Source organism: Penicillium cosmopolitanum (assembly GCF_028827165.1).
Source record: "Penicillium cosmopolitanum strain IBT 29677 chromosome Unknown utg000011l:1.0-3548175.0:1.0-3550911.0, whole genome shotgun sequence".
Classification (NCBI taxonomy): Eukaryota; Fungi; Ascomycota; class Eurotiomycetes; order Eurotiales; family Aspergillaceae; genus Penicillium; species Penicillium cosmopolitanum.
The window spans coordinates 2,902,843-2,923,517 of NW_026622681.1; the positions used below are offsets into that span (position 1 = coordinate 2,902,843).

Below are 20,675 nucleotides of genomic sequence, written 5' to 3' on the forward strand. Positions count from 1 at the left end.
CATAATCCCCACAACTTCGAAAACTTTCTGGGTGCCCCAGTTACCAAGTGGTACTAATAATTCAACGGCTAAACGCTAGCTGATCAAACTCAGCCTTGTCGCCTACCTCCTCAAAGTATCCAGCTCTCTGTTCACTCACTCAGTGGGCATTGATACTACCTGCAATTGCAGACTGTTTCTTTGCCATGGCACCAATGAGGACTTTGTTGGCTCTAGCCAGCACTGGCCTGGCCCCTCTGGCGTTGGCCAAGCAAGTCCACTTTGATCTTGACTTGACTTGGCAAAAGGGTGCCCCAGATGGCAATGTTCGAGAGATGGTGTTTATGAATGACCAATTCCCTGGTCCAGAGCTACGATTAGAACAAGGTGACGATGTTGAAGTGGTTGTTCACAACAATCTTCCTTACAATACCTCACTTCACTTCCATGGAATTGAGCAGCGAGGTACACCGTGGTCTGATGGTGTCCTTGGACTTACCCAGAAGCCAATTCAGCCGGGTCATAGCTGGACATATAGGTGGAAGGCAACTCAATATGGAACCTACTGGTATCATGCTCACGCTCAGGCCGAGCTCATGGACGGGCTATACGGACCCATCTGGATCAGGTCAGAAGCTCCATTATGCAAACAGTGCGCCTATCGAATGTCAAGCTAATTTTATTTTTTTAGTCCGGCTGCCGGAACACCCGATCCTTTCCATTTTATCTCAAGCAACCCTGCCGATATCAATGCAATGAAAGCCGCAGAGAAGAACCCACAACTTGTTATGCTGTCTGATTGGGATCACCTTACCGCAGCTGAGTATCAGAAGGCTCAAGAAGATACTAGTGTCAACATAATGTGAGTTTAGCGCATCATATCAGTGTCTAGATTCATCCACAACTAACGATTCCCAGATGCTCTGACAGTATCCTTGTCAACGGTCGCGGGTCTGTGTATTGTCCTGGCACTGCAAATATTTCCAGCGTTGAGCTACCGTACCTAAGCACTGCAATCAACAACCAGCCTTTGACAGATAAAGGGTAAGTTTCACGGACTAAAATACTGTCGCCGATTCATTTGCTAATTAGTGCCTTCCAATCACAGCTGCCTCCCTCCCATATATGAAACTCAAGGCAACTTTCCTACTCACCCAGAGTTAATTCCAGGGGGGTTTGAACTCTGCCTGTACCCCTACTGTTGGCCTCCATGAAATCATTGAAGTTGATCCTCAAGCTGGATGGGTTAGTCTCAAGCTTATTAGTGCGGCTGCACTGAAGGCATTGATGTTCTCCATCGATGAGCACCCAATGTACATCTATGAGGTTGATGGCGCATACATTGAGCCGCAACTTGCAGAGACGTTTTCTATTTTCAGTGGAGAGCGCTACGCTGCAATGATCAAGCTGGACAAGCCCCCAAAAGACTACACCATCCGCATTCCCGACACACAGGGTGACCAAGTCATCTCCGGTTTTGCCACTATGCGATACAAAGGCTCCGATAATACCAGCCCCTCCGCTCCCTATGTGGACTATGGTGGCAGAAACACATCTGCCTCGGTTGTGCCTCTGAATAACAGAGCTATTCAACCGTATCCTCCTGTGTCGGTCCCTCGCCACGCTGATCAACTGGTCAACTTAACCCTTGGTCGTTGGGGCTCATCTTACACTTGGACCGCCTCTGGAGGTCCTCTCTACGACATGATGGCTAATTGGGATGACCCTATTCTCTATGATCTGAATGCCAAGAAAAACCTTGCCAGCCAAGTCACCATCCAGACTAAGAATGGCACCTGGGTGGATTTACTTCTTCAGCTAGGTAACATGCCAAATACGCCAGCCACTCAAGCGCCGCATGTCATGCATAAGCACTCCAACAAAGCTTTCATTCTCGGCGTTGGTCCTGGTACCTTCAACTGGGCAACCACTGACGAGGCGATCGCTCAACACCCCGAATTCTTCCAGCTGGATAATCCTCAAATGAGGGATACTTTTGTCACTCAGGGTGCCAACGGTCCGACTTGGATGATCATCCGATACCAGGTTGTGAACCCTGGTCCTTTCCTCTTTCACTGTCACATTGAGACGCACATGTCCAATGGCATGGCGGTCGCGTTGCTCGATGGTGTTGATGCGTGGCCACGGGTTCCAGCCGGCGAAGATCAAAGTCCAGATGCTGGCCAAGGTTCTGGTCAGGGTGCCAGTCAAAGTCAAGGCGGGGGTCAAGGTCAGGCTTCCGGTCAAGACCAGACTTCCGGTCAGGGCCAGGCCTCTGGTCAAGACCAGGCAGGGGATCAAGAAGAGAGTGCGAGTATGAGTTCGTTCTGGTCGAGCCACGCCCAGACACCCACACCGGGCAGTGGAACAGCAGCTTCAACTCCCCTCGCGACCCCAAGTGCCCCGCAGACGCCTCAGCAGTCGTTTACAACCTCTCCCAAACCTCCTCCTCAGAACCCTCAGTCAACTAAAAGCCCCCTGCCATCTCCGGCTCAAGCCACCCCTCCCACACCACCGGAAGCCACATCCGAGATTGAGGACTATGGCGAGTGGCACCAGGTTCGCCACGGACTCATGAAGCTTATTGGTCAAAAGATTTCTGAGCGAGTTGAAGAGTCTGATCGCGACATCTAAATCATTTGAGATATGACAAGATCTCAAACTTCTGACAAAACCATTCAAAAACATAATACCTATACTAATATTTTTTTCTCCTCAAGCCCAGCTACATTGCCAAATCTGCACTAGAACAATATCATAAATAAATTATCGTCAGTATTTTAGTCCGCGTGTGGTATCTCTCTGGTTACATTTCGTAGCATCTACTATTTTAGTTGAAATCTCGGTCCGCAGCCCCGGACCCACCCAACCCCCACCCACGTCGATCGATGTCGATCCGCTGTAGCGTCTAACGGAAGATTCCTTGACGTGCTTGATTCCTGTTCTTTATCGCACCTAGCGCTAGAACTTTGACTTTCAGTCTAAAGATCACTTTAGCTTCTACAACCCAAAGAGCTAGCGCTCCTAAGCACCTGGATTTCGCTTTAAATCGGCGATTTCCTTGGAATAAGCCTCTTGTCCCCGCTTATATCCCTTCTTACAACTTTCTCTCTCTGTATTTTCCCATGTTCTAAGTATTCAGAAAATATCTGCATTGTTTTTGCTCTTTTTGGTGGAAAAGAAAACGTGCCGAATCTAAATTAGATGAAATCCGGGCTTCGCCCAACCACTCAAGTCTCAAGCCACGATAAAATTTTAAATGATGACGTATTCAATATTATAATAGAGCTATCTCCATAGCTTATGGTTTAGAAGATCTACATCTGATATACTACATCAGTTCATCGTTGCATTCATTCCAGTCTAGACCCTGTATTAGCCATATGTATATTTTTATCCGTAGACTATCCTTGATGAACTTGAACGCCTGAAAATAAAAATTGTGATTTTCTCCCAAGTGTAGAAGAGTTATTAATTCAATTAAAGTGAAATTATTTATTATCCTGGCTTCTATCCAGTAATTTCATTTTCTGCGAGGTACACAGGGGAAAAGTTGTAGGTACAAGTGAAGGGCTTGTCGATCACGTGACATACAAGGAAGCCTGCGGGTGCAACCTTCTGAAACCAGCGACGCCGACGAGAAGTTGTAACTGACTCCTGTCTAAGGTACCCATACCCATTTTAATTAGCTCATACACTATGGGTACTGTATCCCGGATTCCCCTTTCCAATCATCCTTCCTTGGGCCGGTGGTAGCTATATCCGCAAACAGCAGTTTGACAGCGGGAGCACTCGTACCTCTGTCGACCTGAAGAGATAGATCAAGGTTTCGACACGATTCCAAGGAAATGAGATGCCTCGGCTCATATTTCCGCCGTTCGGGCCCAGTTTAACAGGAAAAACATCGCAGCTTCCCATCTGACATACCCTTGACCATGGTAACCGTTCCATTGGTCAAGTTCTAGCAGACATGGCAGAGTCAAATCCCGCTTGAACGGAGTACTACCCGAGCCGAAGCTAACCCACCAGGCCGTAGAGAAGCTCCACCTCTGAAGAGCATCTGTTCCACGTTACCCTCATTCTCGAGTACAAGCAAGTTATTGAAAATTTTCAGTACTTTGATTCCATGTGCCACTGGAGAGGACCCATAGGCCGTCTAGATTCATTCTGATCGAACCAAGCTCCTGGGAAAACATAACCAGACGATCATGTATAAAGTATGAGGCCCATCCATTCGCGCGGGCTCTGAAACTTTTTTTTGATACTCATTCTTTGTGAAGTTTTACACCCCTGGCTAGCATCGGGTTTGAAGATGGCGGGTCCCAGTCGCGTGTATCTCTTTGGAGATCAGACTGCTAATTTCGACTCGGGCCTTCGCCGGTTGTTGCAAGCCAAGAATGACTCGCTGTTGAGTTCATTTTTTCAAAAGTGCTATTATGCATTGCGGAAAGAGATCAGTCAACTGCCGCCATCGCAGCGGCAGATGTTCCCTCGGTTTACAAGTGTCGTCGATCTCTTGGCCAGGTATCGTGAGTCTGGACCAAGCGCTGCTTTAGAGAGCGCTTTGACGACCATTTACCAGTTGGGATGCTTCATCCAGTAAGATTATCTGAAGCTCATGATTCAATGAAATTTAGACTAACTTCAATAGCTACTACGGAGACCTTGGCCATGCCTATCCATCAGGATCTGAGAGCTTCATCGTTGGTCTCTGCACTGGACAACTTGCCGCGGCGGCTGTCAGTTCCTCTAGCACCGTTGGAGAACTGATTACTGCCGGTATTGAAACTGTCGTTCTGGCCCTCCGATTGGGAATGTGCGTGACCAAGGTACGAGGACTTGTCGAAGCAGCCAAATCCCCATCGCCAAGTTGGTCGGTGCTGGTCTCTGGAATCCGAGAGCAAGAAGGCCAAAAGTTGATTGAAGTATTTGGCCAAGCCAAGGTGAGTTGACTCCAGCACGTTGATGAGAACGATCTGATACTAACAATCCGAAGGCTCTTCCCCGGGTTTCCCAGCCCTATATCAGTGCTGTCAGCCCCAATGGATTGACAATTAGTGGTCCACCAAGCACTTTGCAGGTTTTCGTCGACACTTGTCTCTCTAAGGACCAAAAGCCTGTTCGGGTACCGATTCATGGCCCCTATCACGCAGCTCACCTTTATGATTCGAGGGATGTCAACCGTATCCTGGAATCATGGCCCAGAGAGAAGTTTGAAAGCTATGTGCCGCAAATTCCAATTTTCTCTAGTGAGACTGGCAAGAAAATTGAGGCAGAAAATCTCGAGGAGGTCTTGAAGATTGCTCTTAGAGAGATTTTGCTACGTCAACTATGCTGGGACAAGATCATCGATGCCTGTTCTTCGGCACTGAAGATAACTCCTGCCAAATGCACTCTCCTTCCGATCTCCAGCACCGCAACCCAAAGCTTATACACTGCTTTGAAAAAAGAGTGGAATCTCGGATCTTGAGATTGACACTGAAATCGGCAATGTGCAGAATGATTCGACTGGAGACAATCGCAGCGGTCGTACAGAGCAGTCAAAGATTGCCATTATCGGTCTCTCTGGTCGCTTTCCAGAGGCACAGGATACCGAAGCTTTTTGGGATCTCCTCTACAAAGGATTGGATGTTCACCGTGAAGTGCCTGCCTCGCGTTGGGATGTGAAGGCTCACGTCGACATGGAAGGAAAGACTCGAAACACCAGCCAGGTTCAATACGGATGCTGGATCAATGAGCCTGGTCATTTCGACCCTCGTTTCTTCAACATGTCTCCTCGCGAGGCACTGCAGGCTGATCCTGCCCAGCGACTTGCCCTTCTCACTGCATACGAAGCATTTGAGATGGCAGGCTTCATCCCTGATAGCACACCATCTACGCAGAAAAACAGAGTTGGTGTGTTCTACGGAATGACTAGTGATGACTATCGTGAGATCAACAGTGGCCAGGATATTGATACTTATTTCATTCCTGGTGGCAACCGTGCATTCACACCTGGACGCATCAACTATTATTTCAAGTTCAGCGGCCCAAGTGTCAGTGTCGATACAGCCTGTTCTTCGAGTCTCGCAGCTATTCACGTTGCATGCAATTCTATTTGGAGAAATGACTGCGACTCTGCCGTTGCAGGTGGAGTCAATGTTCTGACAAACCCGGACAATCATGCTGGCTTGGACCGTGGCCACTTCTTGTCAAGAACTGGAAACTGCAATACTTTCGACGATGGTGCCGATGGCTACTGTCGTGCCGATGGCATTGGCTCAGTTGTTCTGAAGCGTCTCGAAGATGCTTATGCAGACAATGATCCCATCTATGGTATCATCTCCGGCGCCTATACAAACCACTCAGCCGAGGCCGTGTCTATTACCCGCCCTCATGTCGGCGCACAGTCTTTCATCTTTGACAAACTCCTCAACGAGGCCAACATTGAGCCTAAGGATGTTAGCTATATCGAGATGCACGGCACTGGAACCCAAGCAGGTGATGCTGTCGAAATGCAGTCAGTTTTGGATGTCTTCGCGCCCGATTATCGCCGTGGACCAGCTCAATCACTCCACCTTGGCTCTGCCAAGGCAAACATTGGCCACGGTGAATCTGCTTCTGGTGTCTGTGCATTGCTCAAAGTGCTTATGATGATGAGAAAGAACATGATCCCTCCTCATTGCGGCATTAAGACCAAGATCAACCACAACTTCCCAACGGACCTGGCTCAACGAAACGTCCACATTGCTTTGGAACCGACCCCTTGGAATCGGCCAGTTGGTGGATCTCGAAAGACATTCGTCAACAACTTCTCAGCGGCAGGTGGAAACACTGCGTTGTTGGTTGAGGATGCCCCCATCCGGGAGCGCGAGGGTAAAGACCCGCGCGGCATTCACTCCGTGCTCGTTTCCGCGCGTTCCCAATCCGCCCTGAAGAACAACGTTGCGGCCATGGCTCAATACATTGAAACTAACAAGAACTCTTTCAATGTAAATGAAGTTGATCTCCTCGCCAGCCTGTCTTACACTACTACGGCGCGACGCATCCATCACCCTTTCCGAGCCTTTGCTGTCGGTTCTACTCTGGATGAGATCAAGAACGGCCTCAACACAAGCGTCGGGCGTGAGAGTGTCACTCCCGTGCCTGCGACCGCGCCTGGAGTTGGATTCATCTTTACTGGCCAGGGAGCTCAGTACACAGGCATGGGCAGCCAGCTGTTCGAGAACAACTCCGAATTCCGGGCTCACATCGAGCACCTTGATCGCATCGCCAAGAGCCAGGGCCTTCCTTCAATTGTCCCTCTTGTTGATGGCAGTGTTCCTGTTGAGGAACTCGGTCCTGTCGTTACTCAGCTGGGTACCACCTGTATACAGATGGCACTCACAAGGTACTGGATTTCCCTCGGAGTCAACCCGACGTTCGTCATCGGCCACAGCCTTGGAGAATATGCAGCATTGAATGCCGCTGGCGTGTTGACCACCAGTGATACAATTTTCTTGGCTGGTCGTCGTGCTCAGCTACTCACTAAGAAATGCCAGATGGGAACCCATGCAATGCTTGCCGTGAAGTCCTCGTTCGCACAAGTAAAACAATATCTTGAGGACGATTCTGCCGAGATTGCTTGCATTAATGCGCCCAGCGAGACTGTCATCAGCGGACCTAATGGCAAAATCGACCAGCTTGCAGACAAGCTTGCCAACGAGGGATTCAAGGCCACGAAGCTCAAGGTGCCTTTTGCGTTCCATTCTGCCCAGGTTGACCCAATTCTGGAAGATCTGGCAGATATTTCCAAGGGTATTGTTTTCCAAGAGCCATCGATTCCATTTGTGTCGGCTCTGCTTGGAGATGTCATCAAGGAAGCCAACCCTGATGTGCTCTCCCCTAGCTACCTGACCAGACACTGTCGCGAGACAGTGAACTTCCTTGCTGCCTTGGAGGCCACTCGTCATGCCAATCTGATGAATGATAAGACTGTCTGGGTTGAGATTGGATCGCACCCCATCTGCTCGGGAATGGTCAAGTCAACCTTCGGTCCTCAAACCACAACAGTTTCATCTCTTCGCCGCCAGGAGGATACTTGGAAGGTGTTGTCTAACAGTCTTTCTTCTCTCTATATGGCTGGTATTGATCTCCGCTGGAAGGAGTATCACCAAGAGTTCAGCTCTGTTCACGAAGTGATTCCTCTGCCTGCTTACAAGTGGGATTTGAAGAATTATTGGATCCCGTACACCAACAACTTCTGTCTGCTGAAGGGCGCTCCTGCGAAACCTGTGACTGAGTCTGAGTCTGCACCTGTTACGACTTACTTGACGACTTCAGCCCAAAAGGTCCTGGAGACTAGCGGTGATGATAAGACTGCCACCGTGGTTATTGAGAACGATATTGCGGACCCCGAGCTAAACCGCGTCATTCAAGGCCACAAGGTCAACGGAGCGGCTCTTTGCCCATCGGTAAGTTTATAACACCTGTCACCCCATATCTTCACCCATTACTAACAAGTAGCAGTCTCTCTACGCGGATATTGCACAGACTCTTGGCGAGTTCCTGGTCGAAAAGTACAAGCCCGACTGGAAAGAACGAGGCTTCGATGTTTGCAATGTCGTTGTCCCCAAGCCCATGATTGCGAAGGGCGGCAAGCAGCTCTTCCGTGTTTCAGCCACAGCCAATTGGGCTGACGAGAGTGCCCATTGTCAGGTCTGGTCTGTCACTCCCGAAGGAAAGAAGATAATCGACCATGCCACTTGTACTGTCAAGTTCTTCAACACAAGCGTCGCAGAGATGGAGTGGAAACGCAGCAGTTACCTTATCAAGAGAAGCATTGAGCATCTCAAGGAGAGCACCGAGACCGGTGACGCCCACCGTATGAAGCGAGGCATGGTGTACAAGCTTTTTGCCAGCCTTGTTGATTACGATGAGAACTACAAGTCGATTCAAGAAGTCATTCTGGACAGTGATCAACACGAAGCCACTGCTCTGGTTAAGTTCCAAGCTCCTCCTGGAAACTTCCACCGCAATCCATTCTGGATTGACAGCATTGGCCATCTGTCTGGTTTCATCATGAATGCTAGCGACGCGACTGATTCAAAAAACCAGGTCTTTGTCAACCACGGTTGGGACTCGATGCGTTGCTTGAAGAAGTTTGATCCTAGTGTCACCTATCGCACCTACGTGCGTATGCAGCCATGGAAAGACTCTATCTGGGCTGGTGATGTCTATCTCTTCGAGGGCGACGATATTGTTGCTGTTTACGGTGGAGTTAAGTTCCAGGCACTGGCCCGGAAGATTCTCGACACCGTCTTGCCTCCCGCTGGTGCTTCTGCTGCTAAGCCTGCCGCTAAGGCCAAGCCTGCACCAATTGATGTCCAGAAGGCAAAGCCAACGCCAACCAAGAAAGCTCCTCGCGCGGCGTCTACTCCTAAGTCTGCAGGCCCGAGTATTGTCACTCGTGCCCTTGCAATTCTGGCTGAAGAGGTTGGAATGTCTACCGGTGAGATGACAGACGACTTGAACTTTGCAGACTACGGCGTTGATTCTCTTCTCTCATTGACTGTCACCGGTCGTTACCGGGAGGAGATGAGCATTGACCTGGAGTCTTCCGTCTTTGTGGACCAGCCTACCATCAAGGACTTCAAGCAGCTTCTGTTCACTATGTGCCCCAGTGAAAGCAGCAGCGATAGCTCTAGCAGTGAGCATGATATCTCGTCCGCGGCATCCTCCACCGACATCTCATCGCCCAACTCGAGTGGTCTTCCCTCTCCCGCTAATGAGAAGACAATGACCCTCGAGCAAAACGATAGCATGAAGCAAATAGGCGCGATTCTGGCCGAGGAGATTGGCGTTGAGCCCCATGAGCTTGAGGGCGATGCCAACCTTGCCGAGATGGGCCTCGACTCTTTGATGTCGCTGACAGTTCTGGGTAAGATTCGCGAGGATCTCGATTTCGACCTACCAGGAGAATTCTTCATCGAGAACCAAACCCTCGATGAAATCGAAACTGCTCTGGATCTGAAGCCGAAGGCCATTCCTTCTGCGCCAATCCAACTTCCCGAGCAGATTCCGGCCGAAGCTCCCAAGGTCATATCCAAGACTGCCATCCAGCACCCCCCTGCGAGTTCCATCCTGCTACAAGGAAACCCCAAGACAGCCACCCAGAAGCTCTTCCTGTTCCCTGATGGCTCCGGATCTGCCACCTCGTACGCCACGATTCCCGGAATCTCTCCCGATGTCTGCGTGTATGGACTCAACTGCCCATACATGCGAACTCCCGAGAAGTTGAATTTCAGTCTGGACGAGCTCACCTACCCCTATGTTGCTGAAATTCGTCGCCGCCAACCACAGGGCCCGTACAACTTCGGCGGCTGGTCTGCGGGTGGTATCTGTGCCTACGATGCAGCCCGCCACCTCATCTTCGACGAGGGCGAGCGTGTCGAGCGGCTACTCCTCCTCGACTCGCCGTTCCCGGTTGGTCTTGAGAAACTTCCTCGTCGTCTGTACGGGTTCTTTGATACCATCGGTCTCTTCGGAGAGGGCAAGGCTCCCCCGCCAAGCTGGCTACTACCGCATTTCCTAGCCTTCATCAATTCCCTTGATGCTTACAAGGCCTCTCCGTTCCCCTTCAACGACAGAGAACACGCCGATAAGATCCCCAAGACTTTCATGGTGTGGGCTAAGGACGGCGTTTGCAACAAACCCGATGACCCCCGTCCTGCTCCTGCGGAGGATGGAAGTCCCGATCCTCGCGAGATGCTGTGGCTGCTAAACAACCGCGAGAATCTCGGTCCTAATGGATGGGATACCCTTGTTGGAGAGAAGAATGTGGGCGGCATCACCGTCATGGAGGGAGCTAATCATTTCACCATGACGCGCGGCGAGAAGGCGCAGGAGCTTGCGGCTTTCATTGCTGGTGCTATGAAAACTGTCTAAACACGAGGCATATTTTTCATTTACCTGAGTTTACTGGCGTTTATAATACTTTGGGAATGTGTTTGGTTTATTTTCTTTTTCTTGTCTTTTCTATATTGTCTTCTACTATCATGTACACATAATTTTGTAATTTAGCCCATCTAGGACTTAATGTCAGAACACGATCGTTGAACTTGAACCTCACATTGCGAAATCTGTAAACGCGTTGAAAGTAAAAGTACCATATTGTAGGGTTTCATTCAAATGTATACGTCATCGATAAGACTGAAATGTTACAGTGGGTAGGCAGGGTTACTTATGGTGGGAAAGTACTTTTGAAAGACTTTGAATAGCAATGTAGACAAGTCATGCACTTGCGCCTCCCATAGGAATTGGGGGGGGGGGGGATTAGAAAAAGAACATAGGAGAAAAAAAACTGGAAATCAGTTGAGAAAGTATTGGATGGTTGAAAATGGCTAGCACCTTCTAGGAAGCTGTTCGGGAAATAGACGCTAAAATGCAAACCATGAGAAGATGGTGGCGACCGCTAACTAGATTTGGGCTTCCAACTCAAAATATCAAAATTGCATCTCCGAAAATCTGAGAGCACTTGTACCACGACCTGCTAAGCCATTACCATTGCCATTACCATTTCCATTGTAACCGACACCGGGGCTAGTAGGACGGCTGCTGGCTGTGATCTTAGGGCTTCGAGGTTGGGTGCTGGTCGAGCGAGTGGATGGCCGATTCTTCCGAATATCTCGCAGTTCCTCCTCTTTTCTGTGCAGAAATTCATCCCTAGCAGCTAGAGTCAACTCCAACTCGCTGATTCTAGCAAGATGAATCGCAGAGTCGTTTTTCAAATTAAGCTCACGGAGCTGTGCAGCATTTGCGTTAACTTTGCGCGTCAAGTTCTCGTTTTCGGTTTGCAGTTGTCGTAACTCGTTTCCAGACTGGGCTGCTGCTGTAGATGCGTTTTGATACTGCTCTCGGGTGTACTCAGCTTGATTGCGTTCGTAATCAGCCTTGCGCTCGAGATTGACTGCTTCTTTGGTTAAACGACGAATCTCTTCCCGCGCTGTTTCGAGCTCGGCTAAGGTGCCACCACCCGATTTGAGTTCCTGGCGAGACTCCTCCAATTCGCGCCTCAGATTCGTACGATCTTCTTTGAGCTTTGAAATGTCTTCCTTTTGTCTCTCGATGCGCTGTTCAAGAGAGGCCTTGCCCTCGGCCCCATTATCCCGCTCCTGGCGAACCTTATGCAGCTCATTGGTTCGATTCTCGTAGCGATGTTGCAAACGGCTCAGGGCCTTCTCAAGCATCTGGGCTTGTTCGGACACCCGTGAGAGGTCGGACAGTATTTGCTCTTTCTCTGAGGTATGCGCACTTTGCATTTGAATGATATGTTTCTCCAAGGACTGGAGGTCTCGACCCAAAGTTTGCGTTGGGGGTTTGGTCGATTCGGTCAGTTGGCTCACTTCATCGAATCGCGTTCGTTTTGAGGAATAATCCTCGCTTTCTTCGTCCTATAGCAATAAGTCAATATCAAGCAGGACTGGAAACAGTTAAAGGGAAGATAAAAGATCCTACCAGTGAACGCTTTTGGGCAGTTGGCGCTTGGTCGTCGGTTGATGGGGTTGAAGACTCCAGGTCCTCGGGAGATATAACCGGTAAAGGGTCGATGATAGGTAAAGGCCAGCTAGTCAAAGTATCTCGCAGATAAACGAGAACTTCATCCACATCTTCGTACACGCCCAATGCATTGTCTTGAAGATCGCCGACATCATCATGGAGATGGGCTGTGTATTGTAAAAGCCACCGTAGACGATCAGGCTCAGACAAATCCGGAAGACAACGTTCAATGTGCTCGCAAGTGTTTGATACAAGGAGCCAGATGACTGGTAGGAGGTCATTGTTGCGTGTGTATGTTGTCCGTAGATGTTGCACGTTAGGACTCTTTGGTTCAAATGCCGTGTCTAGAACGATAATAGCGGACGGTGACTTGATGAGGTCTCGCACACCATCGTGGGAATGGATTCCGAAACTCAGCGAATCCTTCATCAGAAAAACTTCGACGTTACCACCCATTTCCTCGCGGGGCCGAGTGTAGGTGAATCCTTTGCCGAGCAAGTATCGCTCGACTAGCTTTTGCTTCATCTCGCTGCGAACTTCTAGGATTATATGAAGATCATCTTGGCTTGCCACCTCCACCAAGTGACCGAGGAAATAAAACTTTGAGCTCGAATACTCAGCCCAAGAGGCCTCGTTTTCAATCTTCGAGTCATTGAAGGTCAAGTGATGGGATATGTTGAGATCTGGGTGAATAGTGACGTTGTTTAATCGAGTAGTAACTTCATGCATCCGCGTAATCAAGTATTCCCGCTATGGGCGACGTTAGCCAGGGCATAAGTTGCCTTGAGAAATATTATTTCTTACATCAGTATCAGAGATCTGCGAAGCCGGGTTGGACATCACAAGAAACTGGCGCATTTCTTCGGACGCGCCTCCCAATACTCTGTCATACTCATCTTTCAAACGCGAATCCAGGGGAAGCGTAATGGCAAACTCGGATGGCCCAAGGCGGACCGATCCGGGTGGATCTTCCTCGGCGTTCCCAACGCTCAGAGCGCTAGGGTGAATAGTCTGCATGGGGCCCTGGAGGTCGTAGTGAGATGCATGCAGTAATGAGTCGGAATGGGTGTGATGAATAGAGGTGTGAGCATGCGCGATTGACTCCGTGTCGGGCCTAACACTGAGTGGTATTGTTCGCTCGGGTACTTGGGACACTGAAGGTTCAATGTCGCTCACAGAGGATGGAGTGTCGACGAAAGGTTTGTTTTGTTTGTCATCCATGGCGTCGACTGGATGAGAAAGAACTAAGCCCTGGCCGTATGATGGATACTTTGCTTGGTGTCAAATATTTTCGAACTAACTGGGCTGGAGTAGGTATTCCAGTCGAATCCAGGAGGCGCTTCCCAGCCTGGATGCTCGAGAAATCGACAGGAAATGCCAGTTTGTGGAATACCACTGAATAATTGTCAAATGCTCGATCCAGCAGGGCGGCCCGGTCAGCTATAGATCAAGCGGCTGGATGAAAGAAAACAGCGCAGTCACTGCCAGGTGTAGAGTTCCTGTGGACTCGGCTTGGATTTGTTCAAGTTACCAAGGCACCAATCCCAAGCCTTGGTCAATGAAGAGCCAGCTGAAAATAAATGGAGCTGAATTTAGAGGCCTGTTATTTTATGTTATTATCTAAACTCTTGAAACGGAACATAAAATATAGGGGAAAGCGGAGCGGCCATGGTTATCGGGAGTATGCATCAGGACAACGGGATGGCATGACAGGAGCATTTGCACGATGCTCGATCAAGGGATGATCATACCTTTGGATAGTGAATCCAAAACTTCAGTGGATTCTTCTTTCGTTTCACTGGCGAAAGAGTCGAAGCATGGACGAGTGTGGGTGGTGGAGGAAAGAGAGGATTATCGCCGCGGCGACGTGCGGCCAAGCGCATCATGTACGCCCCTTCACGTGATCTGGATCTGCAGTCAATGGGCGATCGCGCGCTCGGAATTAACTCGGCTTCTTCAATGAAGATGCTTAATGCCTGAAATTGGGGGAAAAGAAAACTATATGTTCTATTTTTCCTTATATCTATTCAATCCATATCCACAAATCTATCAAATCAGTTGCGCCTCCTGCTCCTCTTGCTCGCGTTTCCATTGGTCAAAGTCGAATCCAACCTCTGCCAAAGTCTTAATTTCACTTCGCTGAGCACCTTTTTGAACAAAAGCTCTTCTAATGTCAGGGAAATGCGCTCGCATCCACCTCTCCCGCTCACCCCAATATGTTCCAACTTTTCCTCGCCCATCACGATCTAGTCGTGGACGTTGTTCTGCCTCGGCCGCCCAGTTGTAGAGGAAGTTGAGGTAATCCGCATCCATCGGAAACGGCAGCAAGTGGAATGTTTTCCCATCTCCTTTGGTCTTCACCTCCAAATCCTCCGCTGTATGCATATCGGCTTTCGACGGAAGCTGCAGCCTTGCTGACCAGACACGAGCAAAAACAGCCGCCTGGTTTTCGGCTATCGGGAAGGGGATCACTCTTTGTGCGAGAACAGGGAAGGCCAATGTGGGGTGATCTATATAAAATAGTTGCTGATAAACGTTTCTGGTTCGCCAGCCATGGGTAACGACCGGGGGGGTTGAGGGACGAAAGAAATGGGTATGAGTAGAAATAGCCTGTACAAAACACCACGGCATCGACTTCATCTTCCACTCGGCCATCGGCGAATCTGATGGCTCGGTTGTGAGTACCTGGAGATAGAAACTCGACAATCTCCGGGCATATAATCTTGTCCCCTGGGGCAGAAGCTGCCATGTATGATTCCGAGCGCTGAGAGACAAATATGCTGCCTTTACTAACTTCGTTGATTTGAGCACCGATGTCAAGTCCCGAGGCAGAATTTCCAACCACGACCACCTTTTTGCCCCGGAAAGTCTCGGGCGTGTCATAAAACTTGGAGTGGGAAATAATTCCTGGGTATGCTTTATCCCAAGGGTCAATCCCTTGGATATCCGGGAGGTATGGGACTGTGAAATGTCCACTGGCCACCACAATTGCGTCATATGTGCGAGTGGTTTCAATATTGGTGTGAAGATTCGCTGTTGTTAAATCCCACGTACTCAATTTTGGATCTCTCAACTTCACATCGACGACCTGGGTTTCGAACTGAATAAGGCTCTTGACTTCCTCGGCATACTCCTCCAAGTATTGTTTGACCGACTTGTGCTTGGGGAAAAGCTGAGCTTCAGCTGGGAATGGTTTGTCCGCAAAGCGCATGAGTTCCTTCGGGATATTGGTCTCGAGTCTATCATATAGTGGAGACACGAACACAGCCTCTGGGTTGCGTCCCGGTTGTTGAGTCCATGTTGGCTTCTCGACCGGCTCATGAGGATTGAGATGTGGAACGGTTGTTGTCAATCCAACTTTGGTTGAACTGGGACTATAGTTCCAGGCACCACCCACAGAGCTTCTCTGTTCGAAAACATCGATTTGTTCAAAATGTTTTTCCTCGAGGAGATACCTATTACAGATGTTAGCGCAGCGCCATGTACCCGAGGTATCAATCATCTCATGCAAAACGGGGATCTAGCATGTGAGCATACTTTACAGCCGCAAGACCTGAAGGTCCAGCTCCAATGACCGCCACTCGACGCACAGAATTCGCAAGAGCCATGGCTAATTTCTCAGACTCAGGCTCAAGCTCAGACACGAGGGGTTGTTGGAGAGAAGAGGGGGAGCCAAGCGCATTCGCCATAGTGGACCGGTGCCTGAACTTATCGGAGCATGAAATGAGACAACACCTTGACTGAGCTTCACAAAACTGCTGTAAATCTAGGCCAGGAAATGCGCTGAGCTATCTGTCTAAATATAATTCTTTAACTTTGCTCGAAGAGTCAGTTCTAGTTCTGTCAAACCCAGTAGATCGACCTGCGCAAGTTATGTAACTGCAGTACCTATGTTACACCGCTATATCCGTTCTTTACCAGTATTAATACCTCTTAAATACCACACAAAGCTCCAAAACCGCGGCGTTTGCTCAGCCTGCTGCTCGCAACCTTTCTCGCCCTCAGCTGTCAACTCGCGTCTCCTCTGATATTATTTCTATCCCTCAACCGTACTATCACCATTTCGCGCACATACCACTACGGCATGATTATGTTTATCACAGTCACCAAAACGCGGGCGCAATGATGGACGCGACCGACGAATCTCCGGCGCCGAATACGCGGCCGCCTTGCACGAAAGTTCCGATCGCACAGCTGTCACCGACTCTCGAACAACCGGAGGAGAAATGCATACATGCGACCGTTACCCTAGTATGGCCATACTCGTCTTCAACCAAATCCCTTGCCTTGCTTCTCGCCGAACCGGACTTCCGTCTACGCCGGCTAAATGGACAAGTGAAAGCGGTCTTCCATGGGCGCATCGCAGAGAAAGTCGCCGGGTCGCTAGTTGGGATCGGTGATACTGTTCGCCTTGCGCTGAAAGGCTGTAACTATGCGGAAAATGGCCCCGCGGGCCAGACGCCTGGGAGATCTATTGCGTGGGATATACATTTCGATAATAACGTGTCACTTGAGGTATGTCCGGCCGGTTGTGCAAGTTGTCAATTGGCCATGCGCTAAGCTGATGGATGTAATTACAGATCGAATCCTCGAAGGGCCAGTCGAAAGTTCACATAGACGAAACCCCCCTTGCGACGCATGAGGCCGAATTGCTGCCACCCTCGACTCCGCGTATGGTCTCGATAGACCCGGACAATGCTTTCGTCGCAAATGGAACAGGTGCTTGGGGATCGCCCGCTTTCTTACGCTCATCGCGATCCTCGTATGGCGAGACACTCGATTCTGCTTACGACCCTTTTACCGAGGAAGATGGTTTTGTTCGTGGGAAAGGGAGGAAGCGCCCGAGGTACAGCTTGCGCCGAGAGGAATGGCGGGTTTTAGATGAACCTGAAAGTCCGCGTGAACGTGAAGACACTGTTGATTGGGATCAGGCTCTTGATGACGACATGGATTTGGAACAAGATACAACCTCAGTCGCCGATGTTGAACCGAGCGAGAAACCCTCGGATCATGTGGTTTCAATGCCCGAGAAAATGGTCACTGATGAGGACCCATTTATTGAAAGTTCGGATGGTTTTGTCAAGCCTCCTCTCGAGCTTGCCGGCGGACTATTTGGCAGAAGAGCACCACCTTCAAATAATGTATTCGAAAATACCTCTACCTCTCCTACGCCAGCCGCCCACTTGCCTACTGATACACCCCAACTACGACCCATCCCATCTCCCGGATTGCCGATTCCGTCTCCTATCGTTTCCGATCAAAATAGCAGCCAGGGGTATTTCTCTCCTATTCACGCCGTCCCGCAAGCCGAAGACGCTCAATCCTTATCTGTCGATGTCAACATTGACGCTACCAACCAGGGTGTGCCCCACGACTTGGCAATTCCCATGGTAATGGAGAATGCAGAGAATAATGAATTGCCTTTCAGTCAAGGCGAATTCACAATTAATCAAACTGTCACCAGTCTGCAAGAGCAAGACCAACACTTGCAGAACAACACCGATATATCGATATCGACCAACCCGGTGGAGTTACTTGACTCTCTCGCTCCACAGTTTGCCGATATCTCGGAGAGGGCCATTTTCGATGTCGATGCGGGGAATATTGAGGAATTCGATGAAACGGCTGTTACGGGAGAACTGCAGGGCCATGCCATGCGCCACCCGAAGGTGGAAGAGGACATTGGGGCAGCTCCCACATATGAAAAAGAAGACAACGGTCCCAGATCGGTGCCAATGGCTGATGCAGTGTTCAAAGGCATTGGCTCACGAGATGAGGTCGGTATTGAATTGACGCGTGAACGAGGGGTGCATACCCTTCTCGGTTTTGAAACCCCAGATCAAATCTCCAGTGTAACATCCCCCGAGCGTTCGGAGCGGTATGAGCCACAGCTCGACGTCGATGGGGAAAGCAGCGAGATGCAATCAGATGCAGAATCAGATGCAGAGGATGGAAGTCTTGCCGAGGATGCGGACGACGACGATGATGATAATGACGGGTCACGCGACGCTTATTATGAAGACGAATACGAAGATTTCTCTGAGGGGGAGCACTATGACGAGGAGGAGGATGAAGAAGAAGAAGAAGAAGAAGAGGAAGATTTCGAGACGGACAACCTTCCGCCTCGACCGCAGCCCCCTCATGAAGTAATAGTGTTAGATAGTGACAGCGATGACGAACTTGCTTCTGATCAAGTCCATGCACCGCCACCGCCGTCACGTCCAGTGGATCAAGGACGAAGACCTGACATGTCATCACCAGCAGAACGAACCCTCTCATCGTTGGCCGGGCTGGATAACGAAGAAGAATGGTCTGGGATTGAAGAGGAGGCAGGCTATGATGAGATGGAAAGCGCAGAATTGGAAGGCGACGAAGACCAAAATTTTGATGAGGATGATCGAGTTCATGACAGCGATCTGAATGACGAGTCGTCGGTGGACGTATTGGCCAGAAAAGACTCCGTGTTTCACTCTACAGCCGAACCTTCTGTTGAGTCAGAACATGATTACCAGGAAGTCGATGAGGAAGACTCGGAGGTAGAGGCGGCAGAAGAAATGGAGGATTACTCGGAAGCTGAGGCGGAAAATGAACCCGAAAACGGTTTTGAAAGGGTCGAACGACCACAGCAGATCATCGATCTTGATTTGAGTTCGGACGAGGATGAAGAGGCCGAGGAGCAAGTCGAGGAGCAAGTCGAGGAGCAAGTCGAGGAGCAAGTCGAGGAGCAAGTCAAAAAGCAAGTCGAAGAGCAAGTCGAAGAGCAAGTCGAAGAGATTGAAGAGGAGGCCGAGGAGGAGGCCGAGCGATTCTCCATCGACCCTGAAGCTCTCTCTCAACCCAACCATGGAGAACCCCGTTACGGCATTGATGGGACAGATGATAAACACGCGCCGCCATCCTTGGAAATTCAGGCTGGGGAGTTTCAGCGAGAATTGGAGAATAAGGATTCAATTGATGGAAATCTTGAATCAGTCTTAAATACAACAAGCCAACAGCTCCCAACCCCAGAACCTACCCAGGAATCACTGTCAGCGCCGCCGGGAACCCACGATACAGGCATTCCACCCAATGCTATACTAGATTCCTCCGAGCACCAGATCACATTACCACCGTCTACTCCACGTCGCTCTTTGCGGTCTAGGCAGCTTAGAGAGGATGAACAAGTCGCACCCGATACCCACGAGGCTGATACGGAAAGGGATGGCTTAGAAATTAAGCCACAGACACCCGAACCCCCAAAGGTCCTCGTTACAACACCTCGGGCACCTGACCGCCACCGCCTTGGATTGCGCAGCAAACTCTCCTACTTCGCTCCCCTGGCTACACTCATCGATCATTACAATTCTCTCGTGGATACAATCTCAATTGTCCACGAGACGACTCCAATCGCCAAAGCCGCCTCCGCCTCAAAAGACTTCTTCATAACCATCCAGCTCACCGACCCATCCATGGCCGGAACAACTCTCCAAGCTCAAATATTCCGTCGCCGAAAGTCCGTCATGCCCTCAATCGTCCCAGGGAACGCGATCCTATTACGCGATTTCAAAGTTCGTACTTACGATCACTCCATCATGCTTGTCAGCGTCGAGTCTAGTTCCTGGGCTGTATTCGATGGCACTGGCCCTCATGCACAGATGAATGGGCCACCCGTTGAATACGGCGCTGAGGAAAGAGCTTGCGCATCTGACTTGCGGACATGGTATAGTGATATCGGCATAGACATGCTAGCAGACAGTGAGCTGCAGGCGGCAATCGAGAGGGACAGCATGGGGCGGGAGCTAAGTCCTGGCAGCGCGGTGCCCAGTGAAACAGGGAGCTTTGAATCGGGCTCTCGTGGCCTGCGTCGGTCACGGAATAGTCACCGGCGAGTAACTATCCATGAACTTCGAGACGGTACTCGCTACACCGAAGTGGGTTCTCCCAGCACTAGGGATAGTATTCATGAACTGCGTGACGGGACCGTTTATGCTACTCGGTGAGGTAAACTGATTCAATCAGGCTTACCTTGTGATGTACAAGAATCATAAACATAAGAAAAATGAACATTTCTCTTTGATATGTACCTCTAGGTCCCTATACTCTGTATTCCGGCCTCGGCAAATCTCCCCTCTATTCTATCTCCACCTATGTCCAACATTGATGATATGTACTTGAAGCAAATGGAACGAACCAACCCTCCC

General features: G+C 49.9%; 5 protein-coding genes across 5 annotated transcripts; 3 read left to right on the forward strand and 2 right to left on the reverse strand.

The window, feature by feature from the left end:
- Positions 1-194: 194 nt before the first annotated feature.
- N7509_012593 (Multicopper oxidase type 2) lies at positions 195-2,613 on the forward strand (the record flags this gene model as incomplete). Its single annotated transcript, XM_056637230.1, has 4 exons — positions 195-607; positions 671-841; positions 898-1,023; positions 1,230-2,613. 4 exons carry the CDS (start codon positions 195-197, stop codon positions 2,611-2,613), a joined length of 2,094 nt encoding a protein of 697 aa, XP_056483260.1.
- Positions 2,614-4,291: 1,678 nt separating this feature from the next.
- pksP (polyketide synthase alb1) lies at positions 4,292-10,884 on the forward strand (the record flags this gene model as incomplete). The annotated part of the gene is made up of 5 exons (XM_056637231.1): positions 4,292-4,578; positions 4,631-4,922; positions 4,976-5,332; positions 5,430-8,411; positions 8,467-10,884. The coding sequence occupies 5 exons, from the start codon at positions 4,292-4,294 to the stop codon at positions 10,882-10,884; spliced, it is 6,336 nt and encodes a 2,111-aa protein (XP_056483261.1).
- Positions 10,885-11,441: 557 nt separating this feature from the next.
- N7509_012595 (uncharacterized protein) lies at positions 11,442-13,716 on the reverse strand (the record flags this gene model as incomplete). Its single annotated transcript, XM_056637232.1, has 3 exons — positions 11,442-12,389; positions 12,454-13,245; positions 13,300-13,716. 3 exons carry the CDS (start codon positions 13,714-13,716, stop codon positions 11,442-11,444), a joined length of 2,157 nt encoding a protein of 718 aa, XP_056483262.1.
- Positions 13,717-14,544: 828 nt separating this feature from the next.
- N7509_012596 (putative flavin dependent monooxygenase) lies at positions 14,545-16,184 on the reverse strand (the record flags this gene model as incomplete). The annotated part of the gene is made up of 3 exons (XM_056637233.1): positions 14,545-15,005; positions 15,058-15,950; positions 16,033-16,184. The coding sequence occupies 3 exons, from the start codon at positions 16,182-16,184 to the stop codon at positions 14,545-14,547; spliced, it is 1,506 nt and encodes a 501-aa protein (XP_056483263.1).
- A 433-nt stretch (positions 16,185-16,617) lies between these two features.
- On the forward strand, positions 16,618-20,474 carry N7509_012597 (uncharacterized protein; the record flags this gene model as incomplete). Its single annotated transcript, XM_056637234.1, has 2 exons — positions 16,618-17,010; positions 17,076-20,474. The coding sequence occupies 2 exons, from the start codon at positions 16,618-16,620 to the stop codon at positions 20,472-20,474; spliced, it is 3,792 nt and encodes a 1,263-aa protein (XP_056483264.1).
- Between the last annotated feature and the right edge of the window lie 201 nt (positions 20,475-20,675).